This window comes from Colossoma macropomum, unplaced genomic scaffold (assembly GCF_904425465.1).
Source record: "Colossoma macropomum unplaced genomic scaffold, Colossoma_macropomum, whole genome shotgun sequence".
In the NCBI taxonomy this organism is placed as follows: domain Eukaryota; kingdom Metazoa; phylum Chordata; class Actinopteri; order Characiformes; family Serrasalmidae; genus Colossoma; species Colossoma macropomum.
In genome coordinates this window covers 15538779-15559002 of record NW_023494805.1, presented here as the reverse complement: position 1 = coordinate 15559002, position 20224 = coordinate 15538779, and the positions used below count along the sequence as shown (strand labels likewise).

Below are 20224 nucleotides of genomic sequence, written 5' to 3'. Positions count from 1 at the left end.
CACATTCCTATGTCAATGCATAAGGTTGGATCTAACTTTACAGAGTATCAACAGGATCACCAAGGTTATCAGAGGATTCTATAAACAAGACTAGGTAAGCCTAGTTTTGCCAGATTTCAGGCCACACACTTTCTCCTTTGCAACCTTTGGTAAGTAACACCAAAGGGATAGCATCCATTTTAAAAGTGAGGGGGACATGTGAAAACCCCACACCTCACACATGTAGGTTCAATATTACTATCATAAAGCCTGCAGCAGTAAGTGCCAGGTATACTCTTTGCAATTTCCAGAAAATAGAGTGAAGCCTTAAAAAGCTACAGCACTTCAGAGCCTCTTATTTGACCTCTTTTAATAAGACAAAAAGATGGTGACTTAATTTATCAAAATAACGAAATCCCAACCCCACCACACACTCACATTGTTATTTCATTATTATTTTGTATGAACAGTCGTGGATGAACTTGGGACAAACAGAATTATAGCATTTAAAATTAATTCCTTTAAATTCCGTAAACAGAAAGATGCTGTACTCACAGTTTGGAAAAGCATGACTTATTATTGTATTCCCTGCAGAAAGACCTTTGCATGATGCTAAATCTGAAAGGCATTGCTCGGCTTTTGAGACTAATTCACATAAGTTCTAAAAGCCTCTGGGGAGGGTAAATATTGTTTTGTGGGCAATACAGGAAACAATCAACAGTAAACAAAATTGACTGATGTCCCTCTCTGAGGAGGAAATCATTTCTATAATGTACAGAATGCAGCAGAGGGTGAATGCAATACCAGCACTAGAGAGCACTCACATTTCCTGACTGCACGACCAGGCTCTGCATGTTGACCACACTGACCCTCTAACTACTGCCACCCAGATGCAGCTTAAGTGGCCTCAAAGCCCTCAAATTCATATCTGCTATAATAAAATTTCAGCTTTGCACCAGGACTGTCACAATCACGAAACTTTAGCTGACAACTACCATATAAATGATTGCAATTAACAACTTATGTTAAGTGCTCAAATTAGCTGATTATCTATCCTGGTTTCTAGTTGATACTTCATAGCTGACAACAAATGAAGCTCAAATAAACAAATATTACCTCACCACCACCCTCTAAAGATGGCAACCAAAATCAAACAAACAAAAAGCTTTTTCACGGTTGGCCTCTAAAGGTGTTAACTATTAAAACAAACAAAGGTCACTGCTGCCCTCTAAAGATGTTAATCAGAGAAACAAACATATGTTACTCACTGCTGCCCTCTAGAGATGTTAAACACTAAATAAACAAACATACATACATTATTCACCACTGTCACGTAAATTGCGCCACTAGTCAGAAGTTACAACTTTAGCTATTTTGGGAAGACCCTTAATGTGTCTCAAAGAATGCATTTTCTGCTTTTATTGATGGGTATTTGTCCCAACCCAACTGATAAATGCGCCCATTTCATATCTGTTGTGAAATAAGTAAACAATAATTGCAATCAGTTCCAATAACTGCAATCAGATGATTGTGATAATTATGACAGGCCTACCTTACACAGTCCAAAACCCACTCATGAAATTGCCATTTTTTTAATCACTAACATACAAATAATGACACTAAGCAAATCAAAAAGGAAAACTCTTTTGGCCAAAGTGTAGGCAATAATGTGATAAACGTACTGCAGATGTCCTTTTTTGCATATCTGTTTATTTACAAGTTTCATTACAGGCACAGTTAGTCTTACTTGGCCATGCAGAAAGCACTGCCCTGCCACCGATGTTATTTGTGATGCAATCTCAAGTGTTATTCTGCTTTTATACAACAGTTCTGCAAAATAAAGAAAAAAAAGAAGCAAAAAACTCATTCTAGCAAATGTGCAATACTGAATTCCCTCTTAAGTTGTGGCTTTCATGGGTAGAGCCATAGAACTGTCAAAATATCAGATTGAGCTCCAATTTTAAATATTTACCAGAGGAACCTGAATGTCATGTGTGAATTGTATTCTAAAGGTTTTTTGCTAATTCTAGTTTGTTTTGTTGTTATTTAGAATGATACAGAAAAAATGTGCTTTTGACACAAAACAACACAGGAAGAATGCTCAGAATGTGTCTACCTGTGTCTTCATTTGCAAAGCACTTTTCTACCTCTTGGCCAGAGAAGGAATATCATTAGCAATGGGTTTCTCTCACTGATCTCGCCTCTGCCTGATCTGAATACCAATGTAGAATGTTTACAGTAATTTATTTACTTTATTGCAATTTCACTGTACACTACAATCTAGAGGAGGATGGGCTCTCTTGTGGTCCTTGTAGTGTTTTGCTGTGAGGTTAGCGTTTTCCTGACACTGTGACCCTCAGTGATGCTCATTAGGGGGCTACACCCACATTTCTGGAAAGTTGCTTTGAAAAAATGACTGTTGTAATAAGAGATATACACATACTGTAAATGTGAATTAGTCATGGTGCAACAGTGAATGTTAGTGGACTCCTCCACATCCATGCCACCACCCCTCCCCACTACCTCACTCCTCAGTGTTACAGCCAGAAACACTTCAACTCTGTACCTGGCACTGCACCAATATGGAACATGGCTACAACAGAAATCTACTTTAACACCAAACACTTTGCCTTCAGTGTACATCCAAACTGTTTACAAAATGCCATTGACATTTAGACACAGTAAGTAAATGTGAACTCAACTTAGATCTCAAATGGCAAGTGCCTCAAAAGTTTGCACTGGTGTTGTAGTCAATTTTAGACGTATTCATAAATTTGTTAATGTGGTGACTACTGTAACATGACATGACTAATGTTTTCCACATTGCTACATAGTATGTGGATCAGGATGGTATTTTTGATAAATGCAAAATGCATTATATTATTTTAAATAAATCACAACATTGAACATGTATCAAATTATCATAAAGCACTCAAAACTCATTTTAAGCACTCAAACGTTTGTAAGTATTGGCGCTGTCGTCACCAGATCTCCCCGAATCACTCAGCATGAGCAAACCAACACGGGCGCATGTTGGCCAATACAAAAGAATTGGCAATTAACATTCTCCTCCAAGCGCAGTGAGCTGTCCAATGATGTCGCATTAGTAGAAATTTAAAAAGATGCGGAGGCTTCATGTTTCTCGGAGGATGCACATGGTAGCCCTCACCCTCCATGACATAAAAGGCAAGAGCAACAGAAAACTCAAGAATTCCAGGTGAGGTACAGTTACAGCTTGTGCAAAAAAGTTCAGAGTATAGGCTGTGAACACTGGTAACAGAAATACAAACTCCAGAAACTGAACAACCTTAAAAAGAGAAGAAAAACGTGAAGCAATTTAAGTGTAATGTAATGTTCATTTGAGAGTGTGCTGATATACAGGGGTTGAGGTGGGTGGAAATGGCATGGCTGTGGCAGATGACTAATGAAATGACAAAATGAAAAAGGCTTCAACAGAACACACTCAGACAAATAAAGGGCAAGCCATTTTCAAGCTGACTGAGCACACACTACCATCTCCACCAAATGCTGACTGCCCTCAGTCCAACCGTTTGGAGTTCCAAAAGCCATTACCCAAAATAAGCAGTGGAGCAAGATTCAGCTTTCCAACCTGCCCTAACTACCACTGCACAAATCTGCATTTTAACCATATTAAACATAACATAAGAGAAATCACTTTACTGATGGCAAAGAGCACAATACAAGTAAATACAGAAATAGCTGTTCTTTTGTGTGTGATGGCCCTAAAGTATTTAATATACACTCTAATAGATACAATGGTATCCTAGACACTTCATAGTAATCACTGATGGTTACAAAAGCAAAAACCTAGTCTTTTAGTATTTACTTCTCTCGTATCTCAAGTAAAAGGGAAGATATTTTATCATTTGAATTAAATGGAAAAGAAGAAGTCCTCTTTAAAAAAGATGACGTTTTTCTTGCATTTTTTGATATTAAACAAGGAGAAGCAAAGACTCTATATAGTTTCTATTTTAAAAGCAGATGTAATTTAGCATGTGACCATGTAATTATGACAAAAACTCCAGACATTGAAGTGTTAAAGGTGAAACCCTGTACAATGCACTCGTAGACCAAAAAAAGGGCCCTTCCAAAAATACCCACCCATTTTCTAGACTGAGGAGGTTCTCATTTACAAACATTAGCGCAAATGAGAAAACTGATTGTACTTGCTGGAGGGGTTGAAATGGGATCGAATGAACTGGGCTGACTGGAAGCTGCAGGCTGAATCAAATGGCAGAAAAACAATAAGAGCACTGGGCTCCCTGAGGTCCAGACAAGGCTCAGATGATTGCATTGCAGCCAATGTTTCAAATTCTGAAAAAGCCTGGAAGAATCTATTCCATTCAGCCTTGATATTCTTTTGTGGGGTAATCTTCAGAATGACTGCCAGCACGTTTGCAGCAGGAAAGCCATTATGTGGAAAGAATACAGACACAGACTCTACTGTAATATAAAATCTTTCAAATAAGCACAGGTGTGAAATCTGTTAATTGTAGTATCATAACTAAATACCATCTTATCTGCTCTACCAAAAATGCGTTTCCTATTGAATAGATGACAACTGAGAGCCGATATGCTGACAGATACTGTTGTCACCACCGCTGTCGTTTCATTACAGGTTTAATTCTCCTTTCTGCATATTTGGCTTGTCATCCTCATGGAAACCATGTACCACTCATGGATGTCAGCAGATGTTTCATCTACGAAAATCTATTAATCAGCAGAAGATTTTGACAAGTGTTTGAATATAGCATGTATCACAGTAACAAGTCTGCAGATCCCTGAGAAAGGAAATCTGTAATGTCTCAAAACCCTGAGGGTAACATTAACATCATCACATCACCTTAACAGCATCATCATTATCTAATTATTCATGATGCATCTAACTAATTATTCAATGTGCATTTAGCCTCTCTGCTGAAACATCAGAACAACAACAATGCATGCCAATGGGCTGAGTTTGAAATAACACCTGAAGTGGAGGGTTATTTTTTGGCAAAAAAAGGGGGAAAGAAGATGCAGACAGTGGGAGCTGAACACAATGAGCAAAAAGCTTGTTCCTTTATCTTTGGTTAGCTATTAGCATAACGAAAAGGGAAAGCTGGGTCTTTGAAGCCTTCAGTTCACTGTGTTCCAGTCTTGCCTGGTTCCAGAACTGCTGAGGGTGGCAGTAACCTGGCATCAGTCCAGTCAGCCATCAAAGAGAATGCCAGCCAGTCTGACTGACACAATAGACATGTAACTCAATGAGGCTAAGGACACCTCTGCTGACAAAGAGCCAGAGCATTATGCCTTCAGTCACGGCAGGATGTAAGAAAGGTTACAGGCTCATCTCGCTTGGCTCAGGATGCCAAGGGCAGCGAGCTGTGGTACAGGGGCCAAAGCTAAAGGTCAAAGTGCTAGCGATCACATCAGAGACTGATATCTTGTAGAGGCAGCTGCTCATGAGGCCGCAAGCTGAAGCGGAAGCCAAAGCCAATGGTGAACGCTACTGACGCACTAAACCAGGCACAATGAGCTAGAGTTCGCAGTAAATTTCTCGTGCTGGGACTTGTAGAGTATATATGCATTTCTTAAGATGTGTTATCAAAATCAAAACATATCACCATTTAACTAATTATATTTGCCATAAGACTTGTCGAAGTGTCTGAAGGTACAGATAGATAGTATCGGAGCAGATAATACCATTTGGTGATTAGCCAAGAAGGCCTGCTTAACACTGGTCAGAAAAAAACTCTTTAAATGTGAAAGTGAGAAGGGCTACTTTAGGAATATGATATGGTGATACTGGCCTGCTCTCTCTGCTGTCTCTGGAGAAAAGGCATTTGGTGGCGTGTTCTGGCTTGGACTTGGACAACACCAGGATTTTCAAGGACAAATGACTGATTTATCCTGGGAGTTGTCAACAACAGAATTTTGAAATCATACCACTTTGTAGTCTGTGACATTCCCAAATAAGAACTCTGGGACTAAGCTGTTTTTATCTGGGAAATCTGAATGATATTAAAAATCACCACATCATACTATGTGGTAAATAATTTTTCAAAGGCAATAAGACTTTCTGTAATATATACAGTTTCCCTTGAACGTCATTGGAACCTTTGAATTTCATGATCATTACATAGTCTTAAGTAGTTAAATATTGCTACATTCAAACTAATGCTGTACTTCTACGGAGAGATGTTTGGCCAATATTTGATGACGTATTTATTTGATTGGCAATGCTGGGTTACTGTGCCAAAACATCTGTATTATATTAATTCTATTAATTTATAAACCCTCTAAAAATAAATAAATCACACACTATAATGCTAATCCAGGTGGACCTAGACCCAATTCTCACATTTTATAAATGTCTTTCTATCAGCATGGGATATGTACATGGAAAACATCTGCACATTCCACAATTCCAACATTGGTGCATCCCTAATAACACCAGCTACTCTAATTGTAGCCTTCTTATACCAAAGCTACTTGACCATTACATTTTACAATGCTTGCAGCTATAAACAAGGTATCTTAATATATCAAGTAAATGCACAGGAGCTTGCTTGAAGTAAGTAGCAACTATACCATTTTGATTATCTTATACTTCAAATAACAATGATATTTGGAGCAGCAGAGAGATGATGTGTCCAGATGGCTAGTTTTGATCATAAACTGTGGTTCCCACAGTTAAACACAGTAGACAAGAGACTACAAAATGATAACATGCTCAGATGTCTCATTTAAAAACAGGGATATTAAATTTCCTTAGACTACCATGAGACCATCTCGAGGACAACTTAACATGACTGTATAATCACAGCTCATCTGTGAGTCTGCTTCATCCAGACGGAACAGGTAGGATGTGCTCAGGCCCAAACAAGCTACTACCTTGGATTAAATATTCAGTGTTTGATGAGGGATTATGTGGACTGTCTCGTAAGGATGACTGGAACATGACCTGGTAATAGCTGTCAGGAAACCAAAGAGAGGAAATCAAGACGGCTTGTGTCGCAGGCTCCACATAAAACACAGACAGCTAACACGGTCAGTCAGATCTATGCTTTCACACCACCAACATATCCCCCTGCTCAACAGTTCAACTCCACACACACAGAGCAGGGGTCAAAGCCAGCATTTCTTAGTGAAATATTAATACAGACTGAAATATATACAGTGCTAAGCTCCTTAAATTGCAGTTCATTGAAAGGAAAGGTTTGGGCAGGTCATCATCCTGATAATGCCAAAGAGTCCTCGGGCAGAAAGAAAGAGTATAGTACCCTCCCTTCTTAGTTATCTCTGTTGGTGTAAGAGATTATTGGTCTTGCAAGTAATGACTTCAAATCTCCGTCTACAGACCACTGCACTGACAGGCAAAATCAAATCACAACTGATTGTCTATTGATAGCTATGCGCAAAGCTGTTTGCTAATCATTATGGACATCAGAGCTTTGTTTGAGGGGATAAAAGTCAAGCAAATGGAATGTGTTTCTGGTTGCTTATAGCCAGTTAGAAACATCATGTCAAATTTAGTTTCTTTTCTTAGGTAAGACAAAAGACAGACTATATTCCAGAATCTGTGCCAAGTATTTTAACATATCATCCTGAAACACCTCAGATATAATACACAGAAGCTAAAGTATGATGGCCATAAGCTCATAAAGGTGCTTGCTGTGGAAATGACTAAAATGCACAAAGATACATGCTGCTTTAAAGGAGCACAACCTTAGACATTTTAAGCAAATCCTGAAGGAAAGAATTACATGCAACATAGTAAATGGTATTACACATCTTTTGAAGAGCATAAATGATCTGAATACAGCACTGAGAAATGGGCCAAGTCTAAGACCTTTGCATGAAAAACGTAAACTTTGTGTAAGACAAATCAAAGACGCCACCTACCACAGCCTCATCCAAACTGTGCCTATAACAGAGTCATCCTTTTGCATAACCATGTGGAAAATAACGACAGTAAATGGTTAATCCGCATTGGGGGGTGGGGGGTGGGTTGGGTCCGTGGTTTTACCTTTTTGTCCTGTAATTTTGCAATGATACACTGACACTGCTGTGGGTGTAAGAATGAACACAGTAATGGAGTACCAGTTGAAGCTTAAAACAGCACTACGTAAGATTTTTTGTTAAAACTAAAAGTAGCAGCATTACTTAGTCAGGAGAAAAAAAGAACATGCTGTCTGTGCACTGCTGTGAATCAGTAAACAAGGGATTTCAAGGGTTTTTTCGGATGACATTTTTACTCATTAACACCACAGGCAAAAGCTAAAAAAAGAAGGTCCTGCTTGAGGTTTTGGTCTCAAAAATACAAAAATCAACATTATGCTGATGAAAATATTATAACAAAAGTAGATAATTCACTTTACATTCTCGAAAGACATGTCTTTCACCAAGTTCTGACAGAGTTCTTTTTGAATTTTCTTTCAACCCAACTGCAAAGTCAGAGTGATCCACTCATAGGGATCCGCAACCCACATTACAAAAGGTTCTTTAGCATTTTCCATGCAATTAGATGATTATTATGTTGACAAAATAACAAATGCATTCAAAAGAATTCATTAAGAGTTGTGGTTGTAGTTTGATGCCATCATTTGTCCACAAATTGTTTTTTATCTAGTAATAAAAAGAAGAGAACTGCGAACGCCACAACTGTTAACATCTGACAGTTTGTTGCTTAGCCTGATATCTTCTTCTATTAAGTCAATGGCTTATTTTGCCTGATGTACAAGAGGTGAGACATGTTTTTGCTCAGGTGTTTTCCCTGAGACCTGAAGGTGATTCGTCTGGTGTTTGGAACCGGATGGCATATAATGCAAACTATCATATAATAGAGGCTGCATAGGCTAATCAACTAGAAATCGTTTTTTCTGCTAAACACAATGACCTAAGTACTTTATCACTGTGGAAATACTACATGAAATGAAACCAGTTGCAACTGAAAGCTGTATCAGACTACGCTCAAATACAGGCTTGTAAGCCAGACCAGGTAGATTTTGAGAACCTCAATAGGAAAGGGCTGTCTGACAGACATCCAAAACAATTACAGACTGTGCAGCTTGATGTGCGTGATAAACATGGAGTGCTGGTTGGCAAATGCACAAGGATATTTTGTTTACTTGCTACCAAAGAGCTCAAACACAATTTAGGAATAACTTGTGAAACAGTATATCAGGAATGATTGCTGATTCAGCCACTAGGCCTATACCTCACTTTGAAAGGCTTACTGTTGAGTAGATGCAACAGCTTGCTACTAGCATTTATCTTGAAACAGTCGTTTGTTTTGCCATCGGACAGTGCATGGACCAGAGCCAGTTTAAGTTCTCTGTGAGAGGTAAGTTTCTGGGAGCTATGGTGATTTTAGCGTGCATTATACATCAGACAGTCTAAGTACTTCTGTGGTAACTTAACTGTCACAGGGCACAAGCCTAGCTTCAACAAAAATATTTTACAAAAGTGGACAAGGCATTTTAGGCTTTCTCCAAAGAGAAACCAGTAGAATCGAAAGAAGATGAAAACACTGCTATTCAGTAGGAAAATGCATGGACAGGAATAAAAATCCCATAACTGTTGGTGTTATTTAACGACTGTTATTTATTTTTTCAAACTATCTGGGATCTTACTAAGAAAAAAAAACAGGATGAAAAGACTACATGCATGTTAAAGGAGCTAGAGAGAAGATTTTTATGTTTCAAATCCATGTAGTAATTATTATAAAACTCGCATCAATCAATCAATCATTCTAAATGCTAAACGAAAGTCATTCATCAACATATGCCTTTGAAGTCCTACTCATTCCCAGCAAAAGGCTGCATTGGGCAAATGAAGTTACAGTTGTGTTCTGCATGATTAAAAGGAGCTAAATGCTAAAAAGTGGGAAGTGCTTAACAAAACTGTCATTTTCACACAAACTAAAAGCATACAAACAATCTTATTCCTATTATTTTGACTTTTGGTTTGTACAATATTACATCAGACTTTCTTCACCTGTTTAAAAAAAATGTTCACTTCTCTGGAGTGTGAGATCCTCAACATCAATCTCAGCATAAGGCAGGGAGGCAGGCGATATTAGTTTGGCAATACTCTGACTGGCTCTTGGGGAGTCTGGCTGTCAATAGCAACATTCAGTTTCAGTGACTCAGCAATAAAAACAACTTTGGGCTTGCTCCAAACAGCAATAGGGCTGCTCACTCCAGTGGTACTTATTTATTATTGATACCTGCTGGTTTTGATTGGCAAACCAGAGGCCTGCAATCAATAAGGAGCTAAATCAGATTACTGATTCTTTTAAATCCTGTTCAAAGTAAATTACCCACTAGAAAGATAATGGACAGCACCCCTGGAAAAGACACTAGCCTTTTACACCACCTGAAATCTATACAACTGTTATAAACTGTGTGTTCTCAGAATAAATACTGCAGTTCTATGAACATTAATGAGACAGTAGATAAAAGTAAGAGAACATTAAAAACCCATTATTGTATTGCACCCAAGAATTCCAACAAAACAGACAAACAAAAGCTATATATATGAAAAAAAGACACTTAAGAAAAACAATACTTCAGCATTATTTAAACAGAAGAACTTTGACTATGACAAAAATATTCCAAATTTAATCCATTTTTTTAAATGATTTTAAATGATTATACATATAAGCATCTAATAACATTTAAAGAGATACTTGAGAATTTGTGAACAGCCTGTCAGTATTCACTAGATAAGTTTTTTAAAATAAACATTATATTGACATAAGCCCTTATATTAAAGTAACTGACAATGGTCTATAACATTATTATGAAGCATCTTTTCTAAGTAATGGAAGGAAGACGCCAAGTTAAGAACACCATAATAGTTCTAAGAAAGATGATGCCCTCACACTAAAGTCATAACAGTCATTACAGGATATGTACACATTATACATAACTTACACATATTTTCTTGTATTACTTTAGTTTGAGGGCATCATTTCTAACAAATATTGTGACTGAAACATGATTATTTTCTGTAAATTAAGCCCCAGGCTCCAACTATTAATGTAGCCTTAACTATGTTTCCATTACTTGGCAATAATGCTTCATAAATTAAACAAATGTCCATCACTTAAGTATAAAAGTGCTTGTCAATACAATGTAATTTACTTCATAAAATATTGTTATAATGTTATTTAACCTTTATGCTTTGCTTTTAAACCATTATGTACCCAACCTTTAAACAAAGCTTTACCCTGTTTTTAAACAGATCATTTAAAATTTTCCAGCTGCATACGATGAAATGACCTGTGACCTCCAAATCAAGCAAGGGACATCAAGCAAAAAGTCTCAAGCATATCCAGTGATAATCAAATACTGCACATAACCGCCTACAAAGGTCTGACTTACATTTAAATTAACCTGCAGCCAGTGCTGAAGTCATTCCAGCAATCGCTTTCATCCATTATGTTATGCATTACTACAGGGGTCCAGCTTTAAAGAGATATGTCAATGGCAGGCTTTTACACACCTTATCAATCATCTGAGAACCAATGATGAATGAAGAAGCAATGAACGTCAGTCTTTGCCATCAATATTCTGAAGTTCTCAGAGTCAAAACACCCACGCTCCTTTGCATACCTTTGTGTATCTGCCCACTCAACCAGAGGATTATTACATTATATGTTCTCTTTATAGAATTAAAAAAAAATAAAAAGTCAAGGGGAAATAAAAATCTACAATAACAAATAAATAAGTAGAATTAGTGTCATATTGTGAAACAAGAACCAAAAAGTCTGTAAATAAGTTCCTATCTCAGTGCAATGCATCAAATTACACATTGTATACCCATATACTCCACATACAGGTGCCAAAAAGACACTGTCACTGTCAAAATTAAATAAACAAACAAATAAATAAATTTCTACATTTTCTTCGATTTTTCTACACTATTTGAAAACAGCAGCTGTCCTTTACAATGAGTGAACATTTTATGACGTCTGGGCCAACAGAAATTCTCCAAAACACTTGGAATATAACATCTTAACACCAATTTATATTAAGAATAAGGAGCATTTTTGTATTTTCCTGTACAGGTACTATTTTACAGATACTAGTGTTTTTGTTTTTTTTGGGATACGCAATATTGACTGCAAAGAAGAAGAAGAGACAAACACAGACACAATGGTTGTAATATGGTTTTCTGTGCATTCTGCTGTTGCACTAGTCTGATAGAGAGCCTGTTGTGGTATAATCTCCAGAAATCCAATATAATCTGGCCAAACCTAATTTAATCCCATGTACTCATTAGCACCCCATCCACTGAAGTAGTCCAAATTTATACACCAGCACAAGATGCTGATGCAATAGCCAATTCTACCACCAAAGTCTGACTGAAATACAGTGAGGACAGAGAAAAAAACTGCAATAGTTACTTCACCTTTCATAAAGAGGTTCTGACCACTTTACTGACCAGCACAGCAAGCATCAGCTTCAACCAATTTCTTCTTCTTCTTGTTCACTTCACATGAAGCAACAGTCAATGAAACCAATTCTTTCACAGTTTTCCAGTTCCTTGAGAGGTGAAAGCTGCGCCAAGGTCAACTTGCCCACTACACGATCATTGATTTATTTTAGCAATTATGCACCAAGCCTGTAAATCTTTGAAATGTGCTATACTGTTCAAACACTGGAACCAACATTTACAGTATATCACAGAGTAAAGGCTAAAGGCCAGGACCATAACCAGTGACAAAATGTTTGAAGGACTCTAGCACTGTATCCACAAACATGTCTGAATACACTGCAGTCATATCAGTTCATATTAGTTTAGATTTGGCAAAGGATGAGTCAAACCTGTTTACCTCATTATAATAATTTAATCATTGACATTAATTGACCTAATTAAAGAGATTAGGATAGAGGGGCTTGGTAATGAAGGTCAAAATCATGTTTGAGACTGCCTGCAGGCTCTGAACTGTATGCTGCACTGTATCAACCTAAGATAAGCAAATATATAAGCTCAAGGAGAAGCATAATGTCACTGTCATCAAAACCAGCTCTTTTAAATTGTTTAAACCTTTCACGATAAATAGACCAATAGAAATGACGAATTATAACAACATACTTTAAGGGTTTTTCTTTCTCCTATAAAAGTACCATCTTGGAGATTTGTTACAACAGTGAATATTTTAAATTAGGTTAACAATCAGTTCTTGAACATACTGTAGATGAGCTACTGTGCATATTGCTTAATAAGGTAAGTTGCTTGTTCAAGCCAAATCACTACTTTTCAATACATTTCACAATATTTGCTCATGGCAAACCAGCATCAGCACTTCAAAAGCATGACAACTTGAAGTGCGCAGTACAAACTTGCACTAGTGCTAGTGAGGGAACCGCTCCAAACTTTACCTGCATTAAGGGTGCCGGTGATGAGTCTGAAGAGGTACTGGGCAAACTTCAGGAATTCTCTCTTGCATCTCTTCCTGCAGCTCATTTCTGAGAGTTGTCACTTGCTGGAGACTCTTCCTGCCTTGGGATCCTCTGAGGGCTGCGCGTTAAAAGATAACTTCCCTTCCTGAAACTGCGATCGGCAGCTGTGTATGAGTGTGTGAGGTGACGTGGTCATACGGCGCTGCAGGATGAGGCTGCCGGCTCACGAGGATCAGCTCATAAAAATATTTCCCCAAGATGCTGAGTTTTCCTCTCTCTCTTAGCTATACCTATCTGTAAGCCTTCAAGCAGCGCGTGGCTCCTCAGCTCTCTCTCCGTCACACGCTTTCACACACTGTGCTCTCATGCGCACACATATACACACACACACACACACACACACTTTGGTAGTAGTCTGGCTGCTCGTGTGGCTCAGCACCATCTGTGGAGCTTTAACCCTCCCCCTGACCACTGCTGGAGAGGCGGGACCAGAGAGCGAGGGGGGTGGGGGGGGCAGGGAAGAGCAGTGGGGAAAGAGTGGCAGCAGTGAAAGTGTCTAAGCTCATGAATCAGCAGTGACAGGTGATTGTTGAGCCATCGTTACACAACACCTATACTGCACCACACAGTGAGGGAAGAGAGAGAGAGCAAGAGAAGGCAAAGAGAGGAAAAAGAGAAAGAAAGAGAGAATGAAAGAGAGGTAAAGAGGCAAAGAATAGAAGAAAGGAGCAAAGAGAGAAAGAGAAGAAGACAGACAATGAAAGAGGGCCAAAGCAAACGGAAGAGAGGGAAAGAGAACAGGAGAGAAAGACAGAGAAAAAAATAGGATAGGGAAAAAAAGGCAGTGAGAGTGAGGAAAAAAAAACCCAGGAGGGAAACAGAGAAAGAGAACTAGACAAAGTAGGAGAGAAAGCAGAGAGAAGGGAGAGGGAGAAAGAGAAAGGGAGAGAGTACAACGAGAAAGAAAGAGAGGGGGACAAAGATAAGGGAGGAAAAAGTAGAAAGAAAGGAGAGAGAAAAAAAGGGAGATAAGTGAGTGAGAAAAAAGTAAGAGAGAAAAGAGAATGAATTCAGAGAGAAAGAAAGAAATCGCAAGGTGAAAAAGAGAAGAATGACGAGTAAGAATCACTAAAAGTTAGTAACAGATATAGGAGAAAGTCAAAAAGTGTGAGTGAATTGAGACTCATTTTCATATTGTAGGTATTTTATATCATCTTTAAATATTAACATCAAAAAGCACAGCCTGTGACATCATGAACTTAGGAGCACATCAACTTAAGCACTAATTACCACCACTTCAATTATCATCAGTCAACGTCAAGCCCTTCTCTCCATGAGTGCTGTCATTAACTTCAATTACGTCAATCCCGCAGACACTTCTATCTGATCCCTGATCAGTCACGACACAAAGACTCAACCTTCCCCACTGATTATTCCTTTAATGTGTTCATACTCTTCTATTCTAACTACAGTGGAAGGCCCCATTTTTTTGCAGAGCGTCTATACAGAAGAAGCGTTCAGCTATGAAATGAGCTGGTTTGTATTCCATGTGAAATGAAGGTTGAATTCCATAGGTCATTCCTGCTGGAGAAAGGCCTATTTCAGGAGTACTCAAAAAGGAGAGCTTTTTTCCATGAGTGACACTCACTGAGGATTTAGACCCCTGCCTCTGTTCTGCTGTGCGTCATCTGAGAACGCTGTTTCCGCAAAGAGGTGTGTTCTTTTCCATACATGGACCTGCCCTACAGACTAAAGCACAGTCTGTTTAATGCTAAGGCCAGATGAAAAGTTTACACTTTCACAGGTGTATGTTTGACATAACCTTCCAAGTGTCTGCTTTTTGTAATTGAAAAAATACAAAAAAACAGCAGCCAAAAGAAAGTCATTCATTTCCGTATTCCTGTGCTATCACAGAACACTCTGTCCTGCAGTCTTTGGACCAGCATGGTGACACAGAAGGTAAAAATTGTGAAACACCAATTCAGTACAAGGAGGAGCAGGGCACAACCTAGCGTGGTGTAAAATGGATATTTTATGTACTTGAACAGGATCAAGCAGAATGTTCTTCACACATTCCCACAGCAACATCATCTGCAACATTTGACAGCAGTTGGACAGATATTTCTATATCATTTTAATCACTTGGCAGCTGTATTAATGTTTTGAAGCAAATAAACTCACAGTAAGATCTAGCCAGGACAAAAGTACAGCCTCCTCATGGTGAGGTTAGATGTAACATTAGAACTAAGAACTAAGCCTCCCAGAGTAAACCAACAGTCTTTTTTTTGGAAATTTATTATAAACATACTACAGAGGCCATGTAAATAATTTTAATCATGCAAGTATTTGCCATGTTAGATGTTTGACACAGCCTCTTTTCCAGTCTTATTAAAAAAAAAAAAATTATTAACTTACACAAAATTAGAATAATATTGATAAGACAAATACAACAGAAGCCAATTTACTTTCTCTAGAGGAAACTGACACAGCAGACTGAAGATAAACTCATAAAACAATGATGAGGAGAGCACTTGAGAGACTGCTTCATTAAATTAAGTAAATTTAGTTGGGCAGTTTGTGTGGTCATTAAGGGCCGTTTATCACTCACTGCACCGGGTTGGCACTACTCAATATTTGGCCACACAAGAATGTTTACAGAGATGTCAAGCATGGAATTTGTGTGCAGTTGATTCTCATAGTGACAGAACGTTTGCAAGTAGGGATTCACTGAGATAAAATTTTGCTGTGGCTGATAATTTCACTTTTGCTGCATTTTAAAACAATCATACTATAATTCATATGTATGGCGGTGAGTATAATGCTAATTGCCTCATTTTCCTTAGTATATACAGGTCAAAGGAAAAATGAGTTTCACTAATCATTCATGGTATCTCAGCTGAACATTTTGTGTAAACTACAAGTCCTCTGCTGAAACCAAAAAAACAAAAAATCAGACCAATAATTTAATTTGTTAATTTAACTACAAATTTACAAATGTTACAAGGGAATAAAACCTCTCAGACTACAAAGGTCACATTGGGCTGAGCTGTGCATTTGCACTGAGGAGCTCCACACTGAATAGCTCTGAAGTCACTGAGCAGGAGAGTCAGGTCACTGGAAGAGTCAAACCTCTGAGACGTAAATAAGAATAAGGGAACATGATCTAATCGGACATGCTTTCTAAACAGAAACCAATGATCAATAAAGGTCATGCCATAGAATAAGCTTTTAAAAGTCCAACTCCAGCCAATAACAGCCAAAGGACAGCATAAAAAAAATTACAACCCTAACAGAATGTGCTGCAGCCAGTGGGAACAGCTGCTTTATCTGAATTGGACCTGCTGCCTTTTGTCCTCAGAGTTTCAGCTGCAATCCCTCAGCGTTGACCCAGCAGTCAGGAGACTGCATTCATACATCACCCTAACGGCTCCCTCACTTTGCAGTGCGACATACGTACAACATGATGTATGCGACACACAACAGAATTCCAGAGCCTTATACAGTAAGACCCAAATAAGATGAGTAAAAAAGCTGCAAAAGCCAATTCTCCAAAACAGAAAAAAAGGCAGGGCAATTACTGAATCTTTCCCATTATAGCAATTTATTGGTCCGTAAGAGATCTTCTAGTTTCAAGATCGAACAGACTACAATACTTCTATTTATATTATGTATGTGGTGGTACTGATTTATTTATTTCCAAAAAGCCACAGGTATGCAACCTCATCTGCAAAGGGCCAGTGCTGAGGCACGTTTTCATTCCAAACAAGCAGGAGCACATCTAATTCCACTTGTTCATCAGGTAGTCTCGGTCTTCGACAACTGATCAGATATGCCACTGGTTGGAACGAAAATCTGCAGCCACACCAGCCCTCTACAGATAAGACTAGATACACCTGCACCAAATGTTTACACACATAGCAACAATAATGACAACACTTTTATCACAATTTTGCGAGTGTGGCCCCTTAGCCTTGTGCCCATATGTTTGAGAAACAGAGACATGACACTACAATGTTTTCACAAAGTTAAGAGCAGTTAAGAAGTTAAGAGTTTTCAAATAGCGTAAAAAAAATATATATATAAACAAATAATAATTTGAACGAGGTGTGGACATGACAGTGACAATATACACCAATGAGCCAAAACATTATTACCACTCACAGATGAAGCAAATAACGCTGATTACTTTGTAACAATGATGTGTGTGTCAAGGTCTGGGAAACATCAGGCACAGACGAACAGTGTGTTCTCATCAGTCAACATGTTGGATGCGGGAGAAATGGGCAGAACACGACTTTGACAAGGGCCTAATCAGTTGGGTGCCCAAGGCTCATCAATGCACAAGGGAAAAAAGAATATCTGGAGGGACGTGTCACAAGTTTGCATGGGGCTGTGTAGCCGTAGACTTGTCAGACGACAAGCTGGCAGACACCCCTGCATGCCAGTTGTATTCCCTAATGGCAGTGGGCTCTTTCAGCAGGATAATCCGCTCTGCCACATTGCACACGTTGTTTGGGAATAGTTTGAGGAACATAACGAAGAGTTCAAGGTGTTGACTTGGCCTCCAAATTCCCTAGATCTCAATCCAATCAAGCATCTGTGGGATGCGCTGGAACAAATCCAATCCACAGTGTCTCCATCTCACAACTTACTGGACTAGAAAGATCTTCTGTTAACATCTTGGTGCCAGATACTAGACTGCATATATGCCCTATATCATACCAATTAGACAAAATATGCTTAGCGCATAACACCAGTGCAACTGTCCAGTCACTGATTCACAGTTCATGACACCATATTGTAGTCTTTTTCAGAATGGGGCACTGGGCCAATAGTGACTAGAATTGTTCTCCTGTCTGGCTTTGAGTGCAGTGTTATTGCTGTGCTCTACTGCATGGCCTGGCTTTTATTCTGCTCAGCCACAGAGGAAACAAGAGGCAGCAGGGCACCCTGGATGAGCCTCCTGCTGAAATATTAAAGCCATATCCTCAGCCCTAGAGCCACATACCCTGACCCAACTGGCCTCTGGCACAGCAAGAGCATGATAACTACACAGAGAGAGAGAGAGAGAGAGAGAGAGAGACCCAGAGATAAAGAGAAATGCATAGTAAGAGCCAGATAGCAAGAAGACAAGGGTGGGGGGTGGACCAAGTATGGGAAAAGATTACAGTGCTCAAAGAATTATTCACATAGATTTTTGGCACTTCAGCTTTAAACTACATTAGAAAACTCTGCCAGGGGTAGAAAAGGTGTTCTCTGAAATGGTAACTAAACAAAAATCAATAAAAAAAAATCTAAATAAAATATTGACTTGACATTAAAAAAGGGCTGGAGACAATAACTGAAGGAGCTGAGTCGCTGCCTTTAATGGTGTATTATTACATTTGTCTTTTTGTTTTGTCAGTGAACAACAAAACCTTTAACAGTTCACTTAACAGAGCAGAATATTTCTGGTACAATGTTATCACACTCTGCTGCCTGTGTCTCAGCAGAAAACAAAATAAAAAAAAAGATTTTATCGTAGTTTTAAGAATATCTATCACACAGTGACAGAGCGGAGCGTTTGTGAGGAATGCTGCATGATGTAAAACCCAACCTTACACTAATCACAAACCAAACAGACATTCAGTGACTGCATTCATCATCTGGGATGCGTTCCTAATGTTGCACTGCACCTCTTTAGTCAGCTGAGTAACTATACACCTAGAACTATTATTAGGGATGTAGTTGAGGGTAAAGATACATAAACACTACTTACATCCCTTTTTAAATAAGAAACAGTGTTTGCTCACCATCAATTATGCAAAATGCCCTACAGACACTGGAAACTTTCACAAAGCTCCCCAAAGAAAGTGTTTCATGTAGAAAGGGTAAACAATCATTTATGTTTTATTAAAACAAACAAACATCAAAACATTTTACTTTGTGATAGCAACTCTTTGGATAAAGTTACAATTACATTATTTTTTAACAAACAATCAGTAATCTGTACCGGAATACATTTTCAAAGTAACCCTCCCCTGGTTCACCATAACTGAATGAAATGAACATTAAAAAGTATGTCTGGTAGTCAATTCCAAAAGGAATTAACTCTAGGAATTCAGGACTCCAGAGTTGACATCAAAGCTTGGGACTCGATTCCACACAGTGACATTCAAGTTTGCCTGCACCAGAAAGATTCTGCTGTAACCGTCAATACATTCTGTATGAAACAAAAATGTAAAAATGTAAAATCTGTAACAAAACTGGCTTAAAATCAAACAACACTGCCAGGGGCCAAACATCTACACATTCTCAAACATTCTCAGCACTGCAGTAACACTGATGTGGTAGTGGTGTGTTAGTGTGTGTTGCGCTGGTCTGAGTGGATCAGACACAGCAGTGCTGCTGGAGCTGACACATATGCAAAAATAAAACCATGAAATATACATATCACAAGTCACGCAGCTAGAAAATACAGCTTTCTATGTAATGTTACACTAAAGAAAACTTGATATCTTTCAGTGGCTATTTCCAATTAGAACTACATATTATGACTTAATATCCTTTAAATGTTAAACGCTTGTTTTACAGAACCTGTGTATGTATGTGTGCACAGTACAGGAAACCAAACTGCAGTGCAGCTCACATGACACAATGACTGTAGATATTATGGATGTGATTAGATGTTATTAAAGGGATGAAAAGATATGCATCACTTGTATTTAGAAATTAATCTACTTTTTTTTAAATAACCACTACATCCCTGAATATTACTTCAGTCTATTCTTCCTCCTTTTCTCTTTTCCATAACAGAGCTGTTTTTCCTCATACTGACTTGCCGGATG

At 38.4% G+C, this 20224-nt stretch overlaps 1 protein-coding gene across 5 annotated transcripts in view; it reads right to left on the bottom strand.

The window, feature by feature from the left end:
* The window catches only part of kcnip4 (Kv channel interacting protein 4), a 195422-nt gene that overhangs the window by 131556 nt on the left and 43642 nt on the right, over nt 1-20224 (bottom strand). Inside the window, exon 1 of one of the 5 annotated variants that reach the window (XM_036597408.1) lies at nt 13377-13824. The exons of 3 other annotated variants lie outside the window; for them this stretch is intronic. In XM_036597408.1, coding sequence (XP_036453301.1) covers nt 13377-13461 — 85 coding nt within the window. In that variant the 5' untranslated portion in view covers nt 13462-13824. Of the gene's footprint in view, nt 1-12402; nt 12455-13376; nt 13825-20224 lie in introns of those variants that run through there. One more of the 5 variants, XM_036597412.1, reaches the window with a different exon arrangement.